Raw genomic sequence first — 24,994 nt, 5'->3', positions numbered from 1 at the left:
GGACTCAGTCGAATGAAGGAATACATCCATTTTTTACCACTCTCCAACTTAGAATGGTCAAGAATGCATCCAATGATGGAGAAAACAGTGACTTCCTCTACCTAACGTTTGCTGAACATTCAATCTTACTTTGTTTTATTTTTTGAACTTTTTCAATTTGAATTCATGAAAATGGTGTTTCCATTAAATATATATTTATATTATATATATATGTATGAGTATATTCACATGTATAATACAAGTAATATCTACATAAATATGTAAAATATGTAAATATATAAAAATGAATATGTATGTTTATATATTTATATAAAATATATGATGTATATTTTGTATATTTACATAAAATATATTTATTTTATATATTTATATATTAATTTATACATATTTATATGTAATATATATTTATATAACATATAATATACATAACAAATATATATAAAACTCTATGTAATTATTTATATATTTATATATTTAACTTATATAATGTATTATAATATGTATTGTATATATAAACTATATACATTACAGATTATATAATATATGGTATATGCTATATTTTATGTATTTTATACTATATTAAATATATTTATATTATATATTAGATATATGTATATATATAAATTTGTTTCATATACTTTAAATTTAATAAAATATATTTTACTTTATATAATTATACATAATCAGTTTTCATGTTTTATATAGAATATACTCATATATTCTTATTTATATATTATTAATTCAATTGAATAATGGAATATATTATTAAAATATTTATATATATATATATAAAACATGTAATCTATATATCCTGTTTGCCTCATACTCAGCAAATGACCTGAATCAATATATAAATGCAGCAAACAGTCACAGGATTTGCTGGGGTTCTTTTTGTGATAATTGGCTCATTCATGATGCCATGCATGCCCGTGCGGTAGAAATTCCTGCTGTCTTATTGGTGGTTTGGGCTTGGAAGCACGCTATGACCCTTTGAACCTAAGTTCTGCTGCCTGGCCGCTAAACGTTTCTGACTCTCAACTCCCTCCACTTTAAAAAGGGGGTAACACAGGTGTGCGTCCCTGGGGGCTCTCATGAATGGTGAACAGGTGCGTGTCCCTGGGGGCTCTCGTGAACGGTGAACAGGATAGGCGATGGCCAGATGCATCGTGAGCACTTGGCAAATTTGCTCCCCCTTCTATGGTGGGGATTTTCAGCCTCTTGAGATCTACTCAGAATTTCTGTCTCTTGAAGATTTACTCAACGGAGGCTGTTTGAAAGCTGCAGGGCATGATTAGGTCGCACACGACGTCAAACCCAGCACCATGAGAACAAAGGGGCAGTGGGAGAAGTCATAGATCCTAGTGTTGCAAGTCAGAAACGTTCAGGAAACATCAGCATCCTCTTCCAGGGTTTCCTGGATCCTCCAGCGTTCAGGCAGGACATCCCCCATGATGACACAAACATCGTGCACCAGGAGACACAGTAAGAAATCCATCCACTATCAGTTGAGTGGGTCCCTTTAGGTCTGATGTACCACTGAGCTCTTAAAACGAAAAAGGCAGTGGGAGCAGGGGAAAGGAAAAAAGTAAATAAAATAGACCACCTACAACAAAAGAATGGACGCTTAATTATTTGCACAAAGCATTAGAAAATACTGTGATATTTTATTATTAAAAATGCTGCTGAAAAGTTTATACATATGTGTCCAGCCATATATATCTTCTATCATTACTTAAGGCAAAATCAAAAACAAAATTGCAAAATAATAACCCAAGAAACCATTAAACCCTGCGTGCCTGTGAAGGTCAAGAATAAAAGCCTAGGAAATTTTTTTTTTTTTTTTACTTAATTTTTTTCCCATTTTTTTTTCTCTTTTTTCACTTTTTTATAGATAGCAAGTATATTTTATTCTCATAGAACTCTATGAAGATTCTATAACTTCTTTCCATGTAGAAATAAGATATCCTTTAAGATGTATTAAATTTCTTTTGATCATATCCTCTGTAAAAGCTAAAGTTATTCACTTAACAAGAACTCTTTTTTTTTTCCCCTTATCCAAATGTCACAAGCCTGACACATTAGTGTGCATATTGCTAGCAGAAGACAATTGGAAATACTAAACAAATATTGGAATTCACATTACAAACATACCGGACCCACACTGATGCTGAGCATCACTTCCCATGGTAGATTGATGGAGAGCCTACTTGCCGTAGCCCAGGTGTGTGTGTGGGGGGGGGGGGAATACACAGCTTGCAGAAAGGACCTGACGATACCTTTAGAAAGTGATGAATTAATTGGGGGACAAAACTTGTATCCGTGACACCTCTAGCTGCAGAAAAGGAGTGTGGTTTCACCATGTGCAAAGTAGGGATTGAAAGAGTTCACATACGTATATACAGACAACCACTCTCCAATTTAAACCCAGATAAACGACAGGACTGATTGGGTGACCTCCAGGCGTTTCTAAGGACTGTCTTTTTCTAGAGGGCGTTTTCGAACACGTCGATGGAGATCACTGCAGGTTTAGCGCTGGGGCGGGGAAGGGGGGAGTCACTTTGCGAAGGTAGTGCTCGGGGAGCAAAAGGACGTTGGACTCTTTTTTGGGGAGAATCCCCAACTCAGCAATGAGTTCTAAGCCTGGGTTTCCAAAACAACGCCAGTCGAGCCCAGAGACAGTATTTTCAAATATCTTTGGCTACTAATTCCTGATGTTGCAATAATTCTCGAAAGACACAATACAGAGTAACCACTGGCTATGTGTTCCTTCCACTTTATGACACTCAAAATATTCGTTCAGGAGAAGGAAAAGGACGACGGGAACATGGGAAGGTGTCGGAGGGCGAATCTCCAGTCCCCAGCTTGCTGATTTAAAATGGGTGAGTAATTTCCGTTATCTTACCTCGACGGTCAAAGCTACCCTAACTTCCCGGAAAACCCATGCAAAGCACTTTTTAATGTTTTGTCCTTTTCTGTGGGTGGGTTTCGTGCCTGCAAATAGTCATTGATCAGGGTCTGATACACAAGTCCACAAAAGGCAGGACTTTTCAGACAAGCATATGTTTTACCCAATAAATGATAGAAAGAATAAAAAAGTCTTGCTTACTGATAAATAAGGGACTTACTACTTAAACAAAAAAAAAAGGAAAAAGAAAAGAAAAAAGGAAAGACACATGCCCTCGCTTCAATCTGATTAGCTAAGCTGAGCAGGTAGTTCAGCAGCTTCAGCCTTCTGCAGCTGTGGGTGAACACTGAGCCGTATTTACTCTGCAGGGCACGGCCCCACCAAAGGCAAGCTTTCTTTCCTTTTTTGGCAGGACCCTGGGGTGGGAAGCAAGTCTCCCTCAACATATTCAAAGAACCACAACTACAGACCGAGATCTGTGTTTTGTTTTTCCTGCCGTCGCTCTGTGCGTGCGTGCTTCTAATTTTTTCCGCAAAGGTTTCAATAGAGACTGCACGCTGGGGATCCGTCCTGGCGTTGCAACTTCGTGAAGCTAACACACGAACATAAAAGTTTTCTCAAACCACGGTCTCCTAAGAATGCTGTTGCATGCATTTGTGCAACCCACAGAGGGGGAGAGCCCCACCACACAGAGAGTCTGGGTCCGCGGCACCACACCACATCCTCCTACAAATGAAATGCATTAGAAAGCCCCGTGTCTTTGCTTACCACAAGGAATTAAGAAGAAAACCCTCCTGTGTCCGGGAGGAAACAGAGGTGAATGACTAAATGTATATATATATTTATATACATACAGACCACAATGAAAAGCACAATCTTGGTAAAAGCTCTTTCAAACTGAAAACACCAATAAAAGCTTTTTTGTTGGTTGGTTTTTTCTTTTTTTTCTTTTTTTTCCTCTGTGTGCGTTTTTGTTTAAACTCACAGCTATATACACTTTTTTGTTCTGCTTTTTACAAAGTTTTTTAAATATAGTTCAGGCCGGCAAGACATCTCTTTGCCCAGAACTATAGGTATGTTACTACATAGTCTGCTCTTTTAATAATAAAATTCTACTTTTCCTCCTCTCTGGATTACAGCTCCGTATGCTGGGTAAAAGCCCACAGACTCTTTCCTTCCGTAGAGCCATCCGTCATATGGCACACAAAGAACTCTTTTCTGTTGTTTGTTTTGTTCTGCTTTTCGGGTGTAATTAAAAAAAAAAAATTTTTTTTTTTTTTTTAAGTGTCCCTGGCTGAGTTCCCCAAGGGTCAGCTTCGATCGTTGCATCGGAAGCATCCAGGGCCTTGAGACGGTGATGTCCTAGTCCCGCTAAATATTCGCTGGAGAGACGGGGATGGTAAAGCAGTCCTGGAACGGAGATGTACACGTTTTCACATTTCATAGGGTCAGAAGTTGATCTCGTAATACTGGGAAATGCCAACAGGATGGGTCCATGGGGACACAACGGCGGCCCCGTTGCTTCTTTTGTTTGTTTGTTTCTGTCCTAAGTCAGTGGGGTGACAGACATTCCTCGCGTGGGGATGCTGCTTCTCTCTTTCTCCCTCTCTCCGGTGGAGGAGGAGCCGAGGAAGGGGAAGGGAACCGCGCAGCTATACTCTGGTGGTCGAGTGTCCGTGGGGGAGATTCGTACTGTTTTGTCCTCCACTGAAGGTGTTGAACGTGTGCAAAGGCTGAATCCCCGTCAGTGTGTTTGGAATCATGGTGATGGTGTTTGGTGTCATGAGTGGGATGTCATCCGGAGAGCGGCGCAGCGTCAGGGTGTAGTCTGGGGGACAGGTGAGCCTCAGCGTGTCGTGAGCCTGCAGGGACTCGCACTCGTGGTCGTGCTCCAGCTGCTTCATCTGCAGCGACATGATCTCTTCGTTCTGGATGTGAGCGATGTCGTTGGTCGTGTTCCTCTGGGGACTGGGGCGCCTGTGAGTCTCGTGGCGTCTCTTGTCCTTCTTGTAGTACAGAGCCGCGAAGGCCAAAATGTTGAGGAAGAGCAGGGAGGCCCCCACGGCGATGGTGACGCTCAGTTCGGTGGAGTAATCCCGTTTGGTTTCGATGAGGACGGTTGTGTCCTCGGGCCCCGTCTTATGAGGGTCCTTGGAGTGTTTGGGGTTGTTAGCGGGAGTGATGGCTGGGCGTTTGGTCGTGGGCCAGATCTTGGCGGGAGACCGCCGGGTTCCATAGGGAAAGGAGGTCATGTCAGGAGGAGGGACCTTTGTGGTGGTGGAGACATACTGGAAGATCTCATTCAGGTTGTGCAGGTGGGGCACCAATTCCAGCCAGAAAGCCACCTTGGTGGCTCGGTAGTGATCCCTCACTCTGGGCTTTAGGCCAATATGCAGATAGAGCTGGTCTTTGGGGTTATACTTGGACCAGGCCACTTCCTCAAAGCGATTGGGTTTTGTATGAATGAACTTGGTGTCCTGAGGAACAGGCTGATTGGGGTCACTGGAGATAGAAAGGAGAAAAGAAAAAAAAAAAGAGGAAGAAGGTCACACTCTTCGACATGGGACAAGTAAATCTCTTCATCAAGTACAACAGGGAATTACAACCAGTTACTCACACATGTTTATTGATGAGCACCAAGTACCCGCGGAGCGACAGACTCATTCTGCTGTCATCCAAGCATGGCTACCATTTTGTCTTTTCATTAACATCCCCTCTTCCCTTTATTTTAAAAAATAATTCCTGACGGCAGAGTTATGGCATTTCCATAACATTTGTACTATGTTTTGAATGTATCAAATGCTCTTCAACAAGGAAAAAGTGAAAAAAAAGATGGATGTAAAAAATTTTTCTGGATTTCACGTTTACCTACTTTTGAGCCATCAATCTCAGCCAAAGGTGTTTTGCCCACACAGGGACATTTGGCAAATGTCTGGAGACATTTTTGGTTGTCGTGGATGGGGGGCAGTGTCATGAATGCGTGGAGAGCCTGGGGGCACTCTTCAACATTCTTCAGTGCACAACAGAGTCCCCCACCCAAGAAAGTCTCTTGTCACAAATGTCAATAGTATTGAGGTTGAGAAATCCTGATTTGGAGGCTACTGTTCAAAAAGTAGGCATTCTCTCTTTGCTCAAGACTGGCTTCTGGGGTGGACAAATACACAGTGCAGGTTTAATAACTAAAATGTATGTTAAAATTCAAACAAAAACAGGCTTTATAATTGCAAAATGTGAGTAAACAGTAATATGCATCATGTGTTTGCTTTCTATTTGAAAGAGGAATACTTATATACTGAGCATATTTGAAGACTGAGCCACGTCAAGATCAAACAACATTCTACTCATTCTAAGAATTTTGATAAGATCACACTTTTAGATATGGTGAAGTTAACATGTTTAGAAAAAGTAACACCCAGTGCCAGAAAGTGAGGGGTTTTGTACATGTTAAGTGCGTCAGGCCAACTTTGAACCTGAGATTTGTCCTATTATTCACATAAGTGGGCGTAGGCAGAAAGATCATCAAAATTAAAGGATAATCCACAAACATGGTACTTTAAATGTCTTTGCCACCAACTTTCTTAATATAACAACCAACCTCCCCAAAATATCATATTCTCATTTCTTCCGTTTATTTTTGGGGTTGGTAAAGTGACATATGCTTCATCTTAATACTTCATCTTAGTGTTTATTTGTTTTGAAAATGTTGAGGACGGGTGCCTGGGTGGCTCAGTCGTTAAGCGTCTGCCTTCGGCTCAGGTCATGATCCCAGGGTCCTGGGATGGAGCCCATGTCGGACTCCCTGCTCTGCGGGAAGGCTGCTTCTCCCTCTACCATTGCCCTTGCTTGTGTTCCCTCTCTCTGTGTCAAATAAATAAAATCTTTAAAAACAAAACAAAACAAAGGGCGCCTGGGTGGCTCAGTTGTTAAGTGTCTGCCTTCGGCTCAGGTCATGATCCCAGGGTCCTGGGATCGAGCCCCGCGTCGGGCTCCCTGCTCTGTGGGGAGCCTGCTTCTCCCTCTCCCACTCCCCCTGCTTGTGTTCCTGCTCTCGCTATGTCTCTCTCTGTCAAGTAAATAAATAAAATCTTAAAAAAAAAAATTAAAAAAAAAAAAAGAAGAAAATGTTGAGGTCATGCACTGCAAAATGTCACCTGGTGGATGACACTGAGCATTCAGACATCACGGATGGGCCAGAACAAGCTGGGAGGGACCTGCACACCCACATCGATTGCCCTGGGTGCTCAAACTTCTCCTTTGCAGGCAACAACTTCTGGGCAGCATTTATAAAGCTACTTCCAGCCACTGCCTATCAGCTCACATGCTAGAAGACTGGGGGACGAGAAGGTCCTCTGTGAAGATCCCCAGTCCACACACATGGCCCTGCATTGTGCAGGATGCACACAACACAGTGACCAACAGGTGCAGCGTTTGCTAAGGGAAGGACTTTTGCCCTCAGCGTGAGGCTGTCAAAAGCATTTCCATGTATTAAGCTCTGCAGCTGTCCCTCTTTACAGCTGTGAAATCTTGAGCAAACTCTCAAGCCTCTCTTGGCCTCACCGTCTTCATCTATAGAACGGGTGAGAATATTGGAAGTAAGTGATGCAGGTTAAATAACCACTGCAAAGTGTGGGCAAATTAATAAATATTATTATCCTCTTCTGCCAATATGGAAAGTAGAATACCCAAAAATCGCTTAGGGAGAGAGGACTATAAAGTCATATACGGTAATACCCACAGCATGTACAGTTTACCATATACTGTATATGGTGCATGCCGCATGAAAGTATACTGTATACCACAGGATATACGGTATACTATACACTGTACATGGTATTTACTGTATACCACAGGATATACGGTATACTATACACCGTACATGGTATTTACTGTATACCACAGGATATACGGTATACTATACACCGTACATGGTATTTACTGTATACCACAGGATATATGGTATACTATATTTGTATATTGCATATATTATAAATCATAGCATATGCAGTATATTATATACTGTCTGTAGTATACACTGTATAAAAGTATACTGTACATCACAGTATATAAGGTACACTGTATACTGTACATAGTATTTACTTTATACCACAGTACATACGGTATACTGTATTTATATATTGTATATATTACAAATCATAATATATACAATATGTTCTATACTGTCTATAGTATACTGGACACCACAGTATATATGGTATGCCATACACTGTACATAGTATTTACTGTATACCACAGTATATATGGTCTACTGTATTTGTATATTGCAATGTTATAAACCATAGCATATGCAGTATATTATATACTGTCTATGGTATACATTGTATCAGTATATACAGTATACTATATAGTGTATATATGTTCTATACCTCAGTATATATGGTATATTTGTATATTGCAATGTTATAAACCATAGCATATGCAGTATATTATATACTGTCTATGGTTTGCATTGTATAAAAGTATACTGTATACTACAGTATATTATATCTGTCTATGATTTGCATTGTATAAAAGTATACTGTATACTACAGTATATTATATACTATGATTTACATTGTATCAGTATATACAGTATACTATATAGTGTATATATGTTCTATACCTCAGTATATATGGTATATTTGTATATTGCAATGTTATAAACCATAGCATATGCACTATATTATATACTGTGTATGGTTTACATTGTATAAAAGTATACTGTATACTACAGCATGTTATATACTATGTATAGGATACAGCATATACTGTATATGGTATACTATATACTGTATATAGTATTGATTGGATATCACAGTGTATATACTATGTATAGTATACATTGTATAAAATTATACCCTAGCATATTATGTACTATATATATAGTATATATTCTATACCACAGTATATATAGTATACTGTATATTATAGTATATGCCATATAAAAGTATACTGTATAGTATATACTGTATGAAAGCATATTGTATACCATAGTATATGCTGCATAAAATGTACATATATGGATATCTATCTATATGACATATAGATATAATTATATATGTGGTATACAAGAAAAAGAACTTTTACCTTTTAACTACACACTCACTGCAGTGCTTCCATTTTACTAATGGGATTAAGAAAATAAAACATAAAATTATAAGTCCTATTGCCATGAGTTTTCTTATGTGTTCATTTATAAGCATTAGTATATTTAAAAATAAACGTTTTATCTCTTCTTTTTAAAATGTTGGCTTCAATGTAGTACCTCATGTTTCTTTTATTTGAGTCTTCTGGAATAAGTTTTTGAAAAAATTCCTATTTAATTGGAATCTGCCACGGGAACATTTGTCATCGATTTTTATTGTTCTAAAAGCAAGGAAAGGTGGTGAGAATTCCTACTATTTGTCCATTGATCTGATTTCACTGAATTGGGTCTATTAGCTGTGTGGACCTTTTATTAAGCAGAAGGCATTGAGGAAAGAGAGCGTTCTGTTCATGTTGGATGTTGGGCTATTTTTGATGAAATTCGGTGTGCATCTGAAAGGTAGAGAAACACATTTATTTTGTTCTCAAAGAATAGAGCAGAGGATTTTGAAAATCCAGATAAGTAAGATTTAGCCTGATACAATCTATCTATTAAAGTTCTTGGAGATGCACAGTCAGAAGCCTTAACCCAAGATAAACTCACAGAGCTCACGAAAGTCCATCATTTTCCTTGTCAAAGACTCCAAAGACAGCAAGACCTCTAAGTGGGATATCAGTGTCTTGCTTTTTTAAACTTGACTTCCGCAGGCAACATGTTTTAATTTCCATGAGTAAAATTAAAGGTCATAATGATTAAGGATAGAAAGAAACGGACGTATCTTCTCTCCCTAGTAAAGACCTCAATGCGTATCTGCATCTACATTTCCCAGCACCTGAAACACACATTTTCACCTGTTGTAGTTGGAGACATCATTTGGCAGAGAATAGTCAAGTGCATTTCTAAGCTCTTGTGATCCATTTTATTTGCTAGAGATAGGTATTATGATTTTTTTAAAAATATCAGTAAGCTCTCTGAGAGGCTCTTTTTGATGGTATAAGGTCCTTCTCACACCTAACATAATGTAGCAGCTGGTCATTTTAAGACCAGACATAGGCTACAGCTCTCCCTAAGCCATCCACCCTAAGCACCTCTCACTTTTTCGCAAAGGTTGAATACAAATTCATCACAGCATAACCAACACAATCCAGAGTCATGGCCTCTGATGCAGGCCTACACCAGTGTCCTGAGAACAGATCAAAAAATGGAAATCTGTGTTGGTTGCATTGGCCGTCTCAGAACTATGTTTCCATTCTCTCAACTCCGATACCATTCAAGGAAGCCCTTTGATGGACAAGGCATCGTTTGGTTTTGTGGAAGGTGCTATTTGTTGCAACGTGTTCTAGAGAGATTGGGTCTTCCTTGGTGTTCCCTTGATTGGCACTTCTTCCCACAAAGAGCTCAAACCAAATTGGTGTTTGGCCCGTGAGCACCTGGATTCTATGGGCCAGTCAGGTCTCGTATTCCCAAAGGGATTTTAGGTGACACAGATTTCAATTCTTCCTCATCCTCTGTAAGCCTTGGAATTTGTTTTAGTTTTTCCTTGACCTTACTTCTCTTTAATCAAAACTTTCCACGTCGGCTTTTTTTGTAGACTAGTACATGTTTTGGCCTATGCTGTTGTTTTTCCAGCACTGTTTTGGGTGTGTCTTCTAAGCTGGGTCACGGAAACACCCTCCTAGCTACAAGGAACTCTCCTCTCTCCTTCCTCTCAGCCCCCTACAAGCATATTCCCAACATTACTTTCCCACGCTTAACAACAAACAAACTATGGAATATAGACATCGAAACCTAGACAGAAGGTCACACCTGTGAGTTTTGGGTTGTACATGAAGAAGCACCAGCATACATTCGCCTTGCCTGACATATGAGCAATAAGGAACACCAGCGTGCTGTCAGTAAGGTGCAGAAGATTGGAAGCAACACCAAATGATCATGGGGATGCATGTCTTGACGCCATATATTCCTGTCCCCGTAGCAACGTGTTGTGATGGACAGATGGCGAGATACTCCTATAATCCAGTGTCTCTAGTGCTTACAGGAGCAGTTGATGGTACTCTGTGTCTTCTGTCATGGTCTGTGGGTCACGGCCTGAGTCCAGTGGCATCAGATATGGTTTATCCTATGCTGTTCCCTTATGGGCGCCATTTTGGCTCATCTTCCTTTGTACCCCTCAAGCAGCCCCCTCGGGACAAGGAAATACTCCTCTCCACAGACCTTGGTGTACCACCGCCCTATTTAAATAAATAACTAACAACTACCTCGTAAGACCTTGCCACGTATTGACAAGTACCTAAATCCGCAGACTGCGCGTCTTCTCGATCCTCTGTTTTCTTGTTAAACCAGCGGCTATGCAAATGTTATCCCCTAGTTACTTACTCTGGAAAATGGTGCTTTGCATTTCATATTAGAGGAAGTTCATGTCCCTCCAGTTTCTGCATCTGCATCCCATGGCAACCTCCCCATGTGCCTCTGTCTTTAGATGGCCATCTTCTTATGAAGGCATCGTTCATATTGGCTTAGAAGTCCAACCTGCTCCATCTTATCTTGACTGATTCTATCTGCAATGGCCCTATTTCCAAATAAGGCGCTAGGCACGGAGACTTGAAATTCCGGAATCAGCATCCAATAGAATCTCAGGCACGGTGGGCATGAAAAAGCACCCAATAAGAGAACGTTGTGGTATTTTTAATCCTGGCTCAGTCTTTGATAGGTCTTGGTGAAAAGGTCCATTTGGTGTTAGGAGCTCTTTCCCATCTTGTGACATTGATCAATTTCCTTTATCTTTTTTTCTTTCTTTTTTAAACAGCGCGAGAGCATCAGCCTCAGAGCCTTTGGCAAGGTGAGAGGAGCTAACGAGAATTTAATAGCTTTGTTTGGATTTTACCATTTTTTTTAATGGTTCAGTTACACTGGTGATGAATGATCCTAGCTTCCCATTTAAGAAAATCATATGAAGCTCATTTCCAAACACGTAAGGGAAAAAAGTATGTGGTTTTAGCTAAGGTAAGCAACGACGGTGTGTTTAGATATTACACGAAGAATGCTACGTGTGGATGCCGGTGGCATGACCACCATTTGGGAAATGGCCTTCTGAGTCTTTCTGCTTCAAGAATGTGACACTTTGCTAGTGTCATGGTCTGTAGGTCAACTCTGCAACTCTAGCAAAAATCTCTTTGCTAGGAGACGCATCACACATCTGAGTTCAATGACAAAATTGGGCATCGTCGTGCCTTCAAAGGGGCTGATGGGTTGAAGTGTTCCCCCCTCAAATTAATATAGGCTGAAATGCTAACCCCCAGTCCCTCAGAATGTGGCCTTATTTGGAAATAGGGTCATTGCCGATGGAATCAGTCGAGATAAGATGGAGCTGGTTGGACTACTAAGCCAATATGACCAATGCCTTGGTAAGTAGATGGCCATCTAAAGACAGAGACACATAGGGAGCCTGCCGCGGGATGCAGATGCAGAAGTTGGAGGGATGTCGCTGGAAGAGAGCTTGCAGAGCAGCAAGAACTAGGAAGGAGCACGAAACCTTCCCTTGCAGGTTTTAGAGGGAGCTTCGTTCTCACCAACGCCCGCATTTTGGACTTCTAGCATCCAAACTGTGAGACAATAAGTTTTTGTGGTTTTAGTCCACACCATTTGTGGTACACAGTTATAGCACTCCTAAGGATGTTGTAATAATATAATAAACAAGGATTATATTAAAATACTTGTGGACTTGACCTCAGTCATCTCCTCGTCGAAGAAAGAACCTTCAGGTGATAGGAAAGCACCTCTCCCAAACGTCCGTATACTATCCTGTTCCCCCGCCCCTCCCGCCTCCATGTGAGCCTTTCTTAGACCAAACTTGTCAAATCTGAGGTCAAAGTGGGTATCCATGCAATAGCTTGCCACTCTCTAAGCACGCCATACTTTTGCTGAGACCACAAAATGTTCTGAAACCACTTGCCATCCAATAATATTTGGGGTCATTGTAAAGAATGACACCCGCTAAAGCCCTAAGTAAGCATGCAAAACCGCGGCGTCCCCACATCCTCTCTCTCGAGGTGCGTAGGACTCAGGCACTGCAGGGCTGCCCCCGGGTGGGAGCCCAATTCCGACACCCGGCTCTCCACGGGGAGATTCACCAACCCTCGGAGAGCATCTCCGATGTTAATTCCGTGCATGAGGCTCAAGGTTAATGAGAGCAGCAGAGACGCAGGTAGAACAGAATGATAGCTCATTAATTTCCACAGTTATGTCATCAGGCCAGAGAAAAATGAAAAGATGCTGTGATGTTTGTAGCTATTGGGAATGTTGGGGAGTCTTTTTCTCTTATTGTTTGCAGAGTCGCTGCTCAAGAGGACATTGGCAACATCTGTTATGTGTGTGGGTCTTGTATATTTTCCACTATGCTTAGCCAACGAAGCTTCCCTTTGAGGTGTATTATATATATTTATATAGATTTATTTCCTATATATGCACATATTTGCAAATATGAAATGTGTATTTATTTATGAAATAAATGTGTGTGACATAGTTACATGAATAAATATGTTGTAAATATTCGTATATATAGGAAATAAATCTCCTAACTGTAGAGAAACACTACAGATGTATATACATATATGTGTGTTAATAAAGAGTATATACACACATATTATTTCCTAGATGTATCATGGGATTGACTTTATTCTCTTGGCTACACAATAAACACAATTTGCCATGTGGCACATGGATTTTAATAACCCTATTATTTATCAAAGGAGACAAGGTCCTACCGAGACCTGAAATTCTGGGATCAGCATCCCGTAGAATTGCCAGGTACATCTCAGCCTCGAACTGGCAGGTGGGAAACAGACTTTTCTTAGGGATGCTATTAGCACTCTGAACTCTGGTAAAACTCTGGTTGACACGATGCAATTGGGGGGTGTGCAAACTACGAGGCCCCCCTCCGTTACTGTGTGTGCGTGCGTGTGCATGTCGGCATCCTATGTACCATTCGGTCATGGAAACAAGACTTGTATGGAGGAACCAGACAGAGCAAAAGAGAAGTAAGAAGCCGGTGTGGGAAGGACATACCCGGTTTTGGCGAAGTTGGTCCAGTATGTCATGACCACCGCGCTGAGCATGACATCATTCTTGGAGAAGTTACAACTGAAGAGTTCCGTGGGGCCGATCATGGGGATCCCAAAGACATAGGGCACTTCGTCGCCGTGGGCTGAGTCCGCCCAGCTGGGTTTCATTTCACTTTGGCAGTGGTGATAGAAGGCGTAGAAGTAGGTCGGAGAGCCATACTGGGCGTGGAGGTCGGCTGTGGCCACGGCGGGGGCCACCCACTGGTGGTCTGTGAAGAGAGCCACCAGGGTCTTCCGTCGCGTCTCCGGGTTTTCCTTGTCGGCCCAGTCCGTGTACATGAATTTGATGGTCTCCCGCAGCGTGTCTTTGCCCTCTGGGTAGCCATAAAGGTTGTCCACAAAGTTGGACACGGAGAAGTCAAAGTCGTTGGGCGTCACGCCATCCTCGTTGTCCACGATACCATCCACAAACTTCAAGCCTTCCCCCTGGTTGACGCCCAGCATGATGTCATAATTCAGGAACTCTCCCTGCTCCATCAGGATCTGAGGGTCGTCCGGGATGACATCGCCATCGATGACGGGGCCAAAGGAAATGTGGTACGTGGCGGGGGTGATGGTCTGCTGAATGAGCTCTTTGTAGTTCTTATTCCGAAGACATTCGACCATGTCCGTGGTATCCAGCATGTTGCAGCCGACTTTATCTGCCAATATCCGAGTGTACTTGGCAGGCTGGTAGTTCACTGCCCAGCTGGACAGGGCGGTCCCGCTCTGGATGATCGCCTTCTGGAACAGACCTGCAGGTGCAAAGTTGTAGACATGCAAATGAAAACCCGAAAGATAGAAAAGCAGCTTTTACTGGGCAAAGAAGGCTCTGATTGTCTCTCGGGCATGTGAATTTCTGGATACAGTGGCATTCAGGTCTTTCAGGATTTTTTACTCATTTCCATCTCTTTCTGTTCCCCTCCCCCTCCCGCTGGACACTGGTTTTCTGGGATGTTCTTCACTCACACACACACACACACACACACACACACGCAAGCACACACACACACACACAGGGTCTCAGAGAATGAAACTGCATTCACAATTTAGCTGCAGTGGTTAAAAGAAAAAAGGTGCACTCCATTTACCCTTCCCCAGTTTCATGTTGTGTTGACATCCCCATCCCCAGATGCTATATATAAAGCCTCACAGAGTCATCACCTCCCCCATCCCTTAAAAGTATGCTTTGTGCCAAGAAGACGTCAAAGACCGTTTTGCCTCACTGGTGAAACCAGAAACCAGGTTCCACTTCATTATGGGGGAAAAAAAAAAAAAACTTGCACTGAAACCAATTTTAGAGTATAAATTCAGACATGTATTTCTATTTCCACCCTCAATATATTAAATGCATGAAACTTTTACAACTAAAATATTAATTAAATTAGCGATTCCTAAAGGAATCCTCAGTTGACTGCCCAACGAAAATGTATTTTTCAATAAATCGCTGATCTCAAAATCATATCAATTCAAAGCCCAGACTTTTCTGTCATGTATTCTGCTACAAGTTAAAAGCGTGTGTTTGGTGAGAAGTGGAAAAAAATAAAAATTGGGCTAGTTGATGAGTAAAATTCTGTGTAGCTTACAATTTCCTATCAGATCAGTCTAGTATATGAATGTCAGTCAGTAAAAAAAAAAAAAAAAATTTTTTAAACCCTCTGTTTTTCACGACTACAGGACAAGAGATGATGGGGTATGAAATGATAGCATTCTGTTTCTTATCTCTTCCTGACATTTTCTTGGATTCCAGCATGATCTAGCTCTGATGGGTTGGGAGTTGCTGGAAGAATAACTCAGCCGGGAGCCCAGAAGTTCGTGCCCCGTAGAGTTTTAAGGTCATGCAAGCAATCAAGGGAGGAAAACATGATTGCAATCAGAAAGATGCGATTCTAAAGACTGGAGCATTGCCCAAAGATGACACCCAAGAGAAGATTTTTAAATGGATCTGGCTTTGCTCAATTCAACATCAAAGTTATTTGGGGGCCAGTTTCCCACAGTTGATAACACTCTCGGAGATGCACAACTATGGACTTGCGTGTTCAGCTCTCAAGGTTAATGTGTGGAAGCCCGGGAAAGACATGATGTCGATGCTTGATCCATCGTGAAGACTTTCATAAGTTAAAAAAATCAGGATTAGAAGAATTTTGCTACAAGTTACCTGGTTTGTTCTTTTTTTTTTTTTTTTCTTTTTCCTATTACACTGATTGGCCATGACTGATGTAGCTCTGTGTGTGTGTGTGTGTGTGTGTGTGTTTGTTACAGAATATAATCCCTGATAAACCTTGAAAAAATGGGTCCAGAAAAATGCCACCCATAATTCGTACCAGAAGATACAAGTTACGTCAGCATTTTGGGGTCATGCCCACTTGGCTGTTTCCCCCCTCAATGTTTTGTTTGTAACAACCGAGTCCAATATACGTTTAGCTTTGACATTGTGTTTCCCAGGCTTTTGGACACCTGTTTTTGATGCTAATTATCGTTCCTTTGAGCAAATGCACCTGTTCCTTATAAACTTCTCGTCTTTTGAATCTTGGAGCTTTTCATTTGAGTCTTTGCTCTAATATCGTGGCGAACATCTTCACGAAAGCATCATTTTCCAGGCATGCGGTGATCGTTTTTTAGTCTACATGGCTAGAAGTACAATTTTAAGGCTGACGGTCTGGGTATTTATTTATTGCTGGGTTGTTTCGAAAAGCTGCAGAGACGTGACCCATGCACGGCCTTGCCGTAGAGCTTGCTCATTTCTGATCTGTTGATTTAAGTAATTCATGCTCTTCCTCCAATTAGATTTGGTTTACTGTGTTTGATTCCTACGGAAGCCGGTCCCGACTACTTGCTCACTCGAGAACTGGGATTATATCCACTGACAAATGGGGAAGTCTAAATATTTTCTGGAATGCTGTAGGAATGGATACTACCAATGACCCCTCTCATTAGTCACTATTTCATTTTTGTAAAAACGAAGGGTTAATACAAGTGTGAGCCCCTAATTCGAGCTCTCCTTAATGTTACAAAATCACCTACAACCTTGTCAGCCTTGATTTGACTGATGGTTGCTTGCGGTTCTTGCACTGAGCATCTTATTGACAGGTGAATTCTGAATCTCCTCACCATGCTGAAAATCTGCTTGTCACTTCGGTGCCTGTGACCAGCTAAAATTTCTTCTCAAGCCAAACATTTTTATTTCCTAAGGCCTGCCGAACACCTTCAGAGGAAGTCTGAAGTTCACGACGGAAAATCAAAGTGGAAAAGCAGTTGGTACATAAAACAGCAACTAGGAGAGGCCACCGGGAATTGGCACAGATATTCATGAATCCGTAAGCAAGACTATTCTGTACAGAAGATCAAGACTACCATCCACTCTTCCCCGATGTTTCATAGCTAAAGGGGAATGATGGAAATAGGTTTGAATCGGGGTCTGGGAAGCTTGGTTTCTTCTCTGGCTCTGACTCTTGCTGTGTGACCCGAGGCAGGTTAAGCAACCTCTCTGAGCCTCAATTTTCTTTCTATAAATGATGGTTTTGGAGTAGATGAGCTTCAAGGTCCCCTTCAGTGCTACAGGTTACCAATGGACATGAGGGAGCCACCTTGAGTTAGGGTGGGTCATTTTTTTTTTCTTCATTTAACGTAATTTTTTTTTTAGCGGTGGTGGGGGAGAGGCAGAGGGAGAGGGAGGGAGAGACTCGTAAGTCGGCTGTATGCCCGGCATGGAGCCCCATGCAGGGCTCGATCCCAGGACCCTGAGATCATGACCTGAGCTGAGATCAAGAGTCAGACTCTTAACAGACTGAGCCACCCGGGCGCCCCAGACAAGCAAGTTTTAAAATCACGTGGCCATGAGCCACGTTGCTTACCGAATGTACAAATCTGCATCCCTTACCCACATCACTGTTTCTCTTCTGTATTACCTTTCCCAAATTGAGATGACAAGTTGACCGACTTTAAAGTTGACCAAAATGAAAAAATTTAAAATTGACCAGATAAAGTCGGAAAGGCAGAAGCCAAGTGCTGGTCTTGCTAAAGAAGTCATTTTGTCCCAATTGTTGCAACCGGCATCTAATTGTTAATTTAAGTGAGATGACAAAATACGGTTCACGTGGAAAGAAAGTGGAGTTAGAAGAAAGGGAGTCTGTGTCCTTTTGGGGATTTTCGGTGGAGGCTGCAAGAGAGACTTAGGACAACACCAGCACCCAGCACCTGGGATATGCACTCTGTGTGTGTTCACTTCTCAGCCCTGTGGGTCTTGCACCAGCATGGCGATGCCCTTCTTACCTTCTGAGTAATGTGACAAGGTCAAGAGGCTGACGCAAGAGGCTCCCGCCCCCGAGCCGAAGATGGTCACTCGCTTGGGATCCCCGCCGAAGGCCCCGACGTTCTCCTCGATCCACCGTAGCGCCTGGATCTGATCCAGGAGCCCATAGTTGCCTTTGGCCGCCTGGTCGCCGGTACTTAAAAATCCTGCAAGAGAACACAGGATATTTGGGGTTGTCAAGTATAAAAAAGCACATCGCTGGTCCTTGAAAAGGTATCTCATGGTCTACCTTGTTCATTCTTTGCTCGTCTCCCTATAAGTGAGAAGCACTGCCGGGGAGCATTTTTCAAGGCAGGAGGGATTATGTTATGTAAATCATTGTTATGACGGTTACTGTTCCTGCTGATCCTATAATACAATGTCTCATCTGTGAGTTTGTACGGGGCTACCCTACCCTGTCAGGCACAATCAGTCTAAATTATCTACACCACGTGACAATACCAGAGACTGTAAATTTGACCAGATTCGAGTTGTCATTCCGGTGCACGTGTTGGTTGCAAAGTGGCCAAGTTTCCTAAAAGAAGTTTTTCAGGGAAAATCATAAAAGGAGTTTTTCAGGGAAAGATCAGTGCATGTGTTGGGCTGGGGGGATTTCTGTGTCGATGGTTAAGAGACCGTGCATGAATATAAAGGCAATATGGGTCAGCTTTCTCCCATTGAATTTGTTATTAATATTTTCATTTAATTCCCTTTAATGCTTCAGTTTCAAAGTAAATGAGAGACGTCATGAGATCCCAGTGTCACTTAGCATGCACTTCTATCTTCGCCCTCCAAAACAAACACTAGTGCCAAACACAGAAACAAGTCTTTAATCTTGGCCAAATGACAATACGTATTCAAATCACTCCAACTGTCCCCGAAATGGGATGAGCTGGTACGTTTTATTTCAAGAAGGAAGATTCTGTAACTTGAGGAACTAATTTCACTCAAGGCATCAAATCGCTAATTCTCCCTTAGAAGCTGCAAATAAGGCATTTATGGGAGTAAAGTGATCACATCGACATTGGACTCCTTGCCTGTTCCACATGACAAAAAGATCCTGACCTGGAAAAAAAGGCTTCTGTCTGACGTTTGAAGTTGACAGATACTCTCCCGCTGAAATTCAAAACTATGATTATTTTGTTAAAGCACCTGCCAAGGTTAATTTATTGCACAAACATCAACCCAACTCTATATCCCTTTCTTTCTTGCATAAGCCTTCTGACCAAAAAAAAAAAAAATGCAAGTCATAAAAAGTGTTTTTTTTTTAACCATTTTACTTTGTTATTTGTTCCTGCCCCCAAACACCCAGTTATGATATCTCCCTCTTCCGTTGCATTTGCAAGGGCCATGCCATTCACCTCATTTCAATTAGTGCGTATTAAGTGACCACCCACTGCAGTGTTGATGTGAACGTGGACTGATTCGGGCCCGGAAATAACAGGAATCAGAACCAAGGCGATCAAACCTCCTCTCTAACCAAAGCTGACAGCAAATCTAAGGAGCACCTGAGCGCCGGCTTCTAAAACCTAAAACAAAATAAGTAGGGGATGAAGGCTTGTACCCACTGAGGAAGCGAGGCTTCGTTCCCCGGGCACCTGAGAAAAATGCACAGTGTGAGCTGGGAGGGTATCAGAAATGAATGGGCCCCAGTTTAAAATAAAGCAATGGGAAGGCTTTTTTGGGAGGGGGGGGTTGGGGGTTTCTAAAATTGCAACGATCGGACTCACAATCTCCTGTATCTGCAAACAGATGCAGGGTGAAACCTGCAAGGTTGTGCATTTAGGCACGTCCCGCAGATCCAGGCTTCTCCGGCGTTCACAGGGATTGAGCTGAGATTAGCTGTGATTAGTGGGAATGTTCAGACATTACCAACCCCTCCCTCATTTAATTAGCAATTACTAATTAGCGTTTCATGCCAGCGAATGTTCCCTGGCTCTGGCATTCATCATGCAACCTTTTACACAGTTTCTCATAAAATGCATCACGCTCTGCTTGGGAGAAAAGCCCCTTTCATGCAGCTTTATGTATGAAACCCGCTCCTAATGGCAGTTTGGGCGCCGTATAATAACCATAAGACAAGCCTCTCTTTCCCCATTAAGGAAAGAAGTGATTAATTCCTAAAGGCTCTAGTAATTTTTTGGCAGAACGGCTCTGTCTTTAACACATCCTTCCTTCACCGCCTCTCCCCGCCTCCACCCTCTGTCAACTCTCCCAGAATGACCTATTTGCTTATTTTGTTTCCGCAGAGCACCGTGAGGATTTGCAACATACGGTAAATCACCAGCCTTTATTAAACTGGGGCCCCTCCCGAGCAAAACGTGTCTCTTGTAACCTTTCAAATGCCAGGCTAATTAATATTCTATACCCTGGCAAATCTTAGCTTTCCTAACAGCCTCCTATTGAAAGGTTGGATCTTTGCGATTCTGAATTCCTTCCAAAAGTCCTGAGGGAAACAGCTCCTCCATGCATCTCTGAAGTTCAGCAAATGAACGTGGGGTTTTTTGGTTTTTTTGTTTTTTTTTTTGAAGTTGGTGTTTCCATAGTTTCTGCCACAGAATCTTCATTTACTGCAACACCCAGAGACTTTTTCCCCCCTTTCTCTTGTAATTTAAACAATCCTCAAGGCACAGTTTCCATTGCAGGTACACAATGAATGCAAGCAATTTTATTTTCTCTGCAAGAGTGTATTCCTTTGCTATTCTGATCGTGAAAATGCGGTATTTGATATAATCCAGATACGAGATGTATATGAATTTACTATCGTGGAATTCTATGAACGTGAGAGCAAGACAATCAATTTGGAAACAGCCAGGCACGTCACCAAAGCTGAGCGCTGGTAGAAGCATCCTAAGAAGTCTGTCCCACCGCGGAGGACTTAACTCCCCATATACGCTGCCGATGAATTAACAGAAGCAGCCCCTTGGCTGGCTAAATCCAGAGCTTTTAAACAAACGGCTTCTTTCACTGATAAGCACTCTTGGCTGCAGATCCTTCAAGCATTTCAGCTGATGAAACATTTGGCTTTTGAGAGTTAAGGTCTCTGTAATGAAGGTTGTAAATCAGTCAGCCCCTCCACCCCACTCCAACAATGGGACAATGGGAGGGAGATACAAAACAGACACTGGAATTCACACATACTGTCACTATATTGATACCAAGTTTCATTCAAAGCACTGGAAGGAACAAAAACATATACATTCACACAAGAGACAGCCGGTTTATCCATGAGAAATGCCTGATCATCCGAACTCACATTTTCCCCCTGCATGCTGAATGAAATTCAACATCATATAAAAACAAAGCACTGTATTTGGTCTTCTTACTGGTGCTAGAATAGAAAGTTTCAGGCTTTTATGATAGGTTATCACAATCCAAAGTTTTCTCATTCTTGTGAATTGCACCAAAGGGGTCAGGAGAATGATTCCAGGTCACACGGCTGTCCGTGCACTGCAGGTCAATGGTTAGAAGCCCAATGTGTCAGATGGGGCTGCCCTTTTGTTCATTTGTAATAGGACTTTAAAGCTACAATCCATTTTATTTTAGGAGATGATTCATTAGATAAGCAGAGTAGACCATTTTTTGGGTGACCATTAACCACAAGACAAGTGCTAAGTGTATAAAGAATGATATAGTTTATATTTTTAGGGTGTGCATTCACCTGTAATTGCTAGAATTAGAGTCTCAACTATTTCTAAAGGAATTTCTGAAATACAGTTGAGACTAAATTAATTCTTATTAATTGCATATATACACATATGTGCATATACATATAGACATATTTCTGTAACATATGTAGAATGTATCTGTATAAATAGGTCCTTCTGTGAGAGCACACATATATATAAATACGTGATATATACATATACATACATACAGAGCAGCCTGAGGATTAGCAAATCACTAGTCCTTATTAAATCATAACACCTCATTCCTATATGTGTGTGCACACACAATTTAATGGAGTAAAAGCAAAAAGGAATGTTTGCATAAAAATTCTCCAATGAGAAGAGAGAGAATTCATTTTAGATCACACAAATGAGCCCAGAAAGAAACGTGTGATAAGAATTAGAGCAGAGGTATAAAGATGAAAATCAGCCAAAGACATGCAAATCTATCTTCTCGGACGTTTATAGGAAATCCTTCACTGGGTGCATTTATTACAACGTGAAAGTTAAGTTTTCTTAGTGGAATTGCGTACGATTTGACGAAAGGGTCTATACCTATGGGTGGAAGGGAAGGAAAGGTATAAACTCCAATTCTGTGAGCCTGATGGGGGAAAGCTCTTGAAATTTAGTGTCTACATTTGTAGTTTTTAGTTTACTTACAAATGACATGAGTCATAACCTACCCTATTTAATTATCACATCAATGTCATACAGGGTCAAAATCTATTTCCAATGTCAGTAGAATAAATCTAAGACAGTTACGAGGACAGATGATTTCTATGCACACGTTTCCAAACACGGGGCCCATTAAGTTGTTAACGGGATTCCTTACATTAGTTCCATAAAGTATATTATATTCCCCCACGGTAATTGAGAACGAGTCTGCACAGGCGTTTTTAAAGTACTTCAGCTGAAATTATATTAACTCACACACTAAAACCAAAGTTATATTCTGGAAACAAAATACAAAATAATAAATACAGTTTTGTTTATTACACAATAGAGATCAAAATGTGAAGGTCATTGCTTAACAAGTTTCACAGAGATGAAATTTTGTCAGTGGCCGGTCTGGAACCAAATCCCCTGTGAGTCAACTATGGATGCGTTTCCATTCGAAACCCCACACTAGAACATTGGTCTAGATTTGTGGGACTTGCTTTCAATTGGCCGTCAAATCTTTTTGCTTTTATTTCTGAAACAGCTCAAACACCTTGTTCCTGGGCTGGGTATGCACCCCAGTACCTGACATGAGACATCCAGTTGACTCCTCCATCCTGGCTGGCCATTTCCATACCATGAAAAAGATAACCCTAAAACCCTTAGATCCTGAAGGTCTAGTTCTATTAAAAACAACAACAACAACAAAAAACCCTTTATTTGAATGCACAGAGGTAGCCAGCCACCCAAGGATCAATTCCTATTGATGGTAATTTTGAAAATAAGGGATGAGAACAATGTCAGTGTTCATGAATAAAAGTTACGTTGCATGAATTCTGTTGGCTGAACCATATAATGGGCGGTTCTTCATTTGTGGAGACACAAAAACACATCTAAGATCTCTCGAGGGAAAACAGTGAGCTGCTGAATACTGGGTCCTATGATCCCATGTTTATTAACATAATAAAGCGAGCTGTAAGATACAAACTCTGGAAGGAAATCCAACATTTAGTAGTGCTTAATTCTGGGAATGTGGTTTTAGGTGATTTTTCCACTTAATTCTAAATATGGGTTTACACTTTTTCCAATTTGTAGCTCGCTCTTTAGCAAGCACACAAACACCGTGTTACTTTTTGACTGCCCCCAGGATAAGGCTTGCATTTCTGTATCTCTGGCTTTAGACGCGGTCGGCTACATCCAGGATGCTCTTTAAAGGGCTGCCTTGGGCCTGTAAGCTGCCCTGTCCACACTGCCCGAACCTGCCTTCCTCCCGTAGACCTGGCCTCACTCTTTGCTCACGGAGCATAGACCAACCCCATCCCCTCCCTGCTCCAACCCCTGAGGCAGGAATTCAGTGTCCTTGCTTTCTTTCCCTCTACACATGCGGGTCCCTTCTCAAAAGTTTCCTGATTGTCTCCAATCTCTCAGCTCCGTACATTTCTTTCAGCAGATTTCTATTACAGAATTCCCACTGTCTGGGAAGGATACGTGCTTGTCATTCAGTAGCGGGTTACCGTGTGGGCTGGGGTTGGAGTCAGTCACCTTCGGGTTGGAATCTATGGTGACACCTCGGGGCGTCATGTAGTTGAAGGTTTCCAAGTCCCAGTTTTCTCACATGTGGAATTGAGAAGAGGACAGTAACTCTCCCAGAGCATTGCTTGGGGAGCGGAGTGGAGAGGGCGCATCCAAATACCCCAAGCCCACTGTACACTGTGTGTGCTCACGAATGGTCAGCAACTCCACTGACTTCCTCGATTGCAGACACATTGGTACTTACTTGTTGCACTGATGCACAGCAAGTCGGAAGAGATGCCCTTTCGGTAAATGGAATGGGTCCACAGGGAAAACTGACTACTGGTCTACCTAGACTCTGACTTGAAGATCAGGCACGTGATAGAGAAAATTTCCATGCTGCCTGATTGCACGTGTTGTTTATGAAATGATTTGGCGTGAAGGTGATGCATATGTATTTGTTAATTCTGTTTATTAAGTGTTCAGTATATGCTTAAAGAAAAGTGAGGCAAAAAAAGAAAAAGAGAAAAGAAAAGAAAACCCCAAACCACCACATACTATAGATTTCATCCATGCTGTGAATTATGGAGACGCCATTCACCAACATTTATATGTACCCACGATGACCCAGGAACATGCTAAAACCTGGGGACAAATAGAGTATTTGAGTAGATTTCCATAGTTATATTGAAAACTTACACAATTTTTCTGCATTTGCATGCTTCTGTTTGTTTTTTAATAAGAATACTTTAGGACCACAAGTGACAGACATTTGCCACA

At 41.6% G+C, this 24,994-nt stretch overlaps 1 protein-coding gene across 5 annotated transcripts in view; it reads right to left on the bottom strand.

Moving 5' to 3' along the window:
• Positions 1–1,644: 1,644 nt before the first annotated feature.
• Positions 1,645–24,994, bottom strand: part of LOC102744400 (neuroligin-4, X-linked) — a 288,242-nt gene continuing 264,892 nt past the window's right edge. For all 5 annotated transcript variants that reach the window (XM_081809221.1, XM_081809220.1, XM_081809222.1 and 2 more), the window contains 3 exons: positions 18,359–18,544; positions 14,052–14,841; positions 1,645–5,407 (listed from right to left, as the gene is read on the bottom strand). In XM_081809221.1, coding sequence (XP_081665347.1) covers positions 4,558–5,407; positions 14,052–14,841; positions 18,359–18,544 — 1,826 coding nt within the window. In that variant the 3' untranslated portion in view covers positions 1,645–4,557. The remainder of the gene's footprint in view (positions 5,408–14,051; positions 14,842–18,358; positions 18,545–24,994) is intronic.

The sequence above is a fragment of the Leptonychotes weddellii genome, chromosome X (assembly GCF_054177405.1).
Source record: "Leptonychotes weddellii isolate Sample4059 chromosome X, ASM5417740v2, whole genome shotgun sequence".
NCBI lineage: Eukaryota > Metazoa > Chordata > Mammalia > Carnivora > Phocidae > Leptonychotes > Leptonychotes weddellii.
This window is presented reverse-complemented; position numbering and strand designations above follow the sequence as displayed.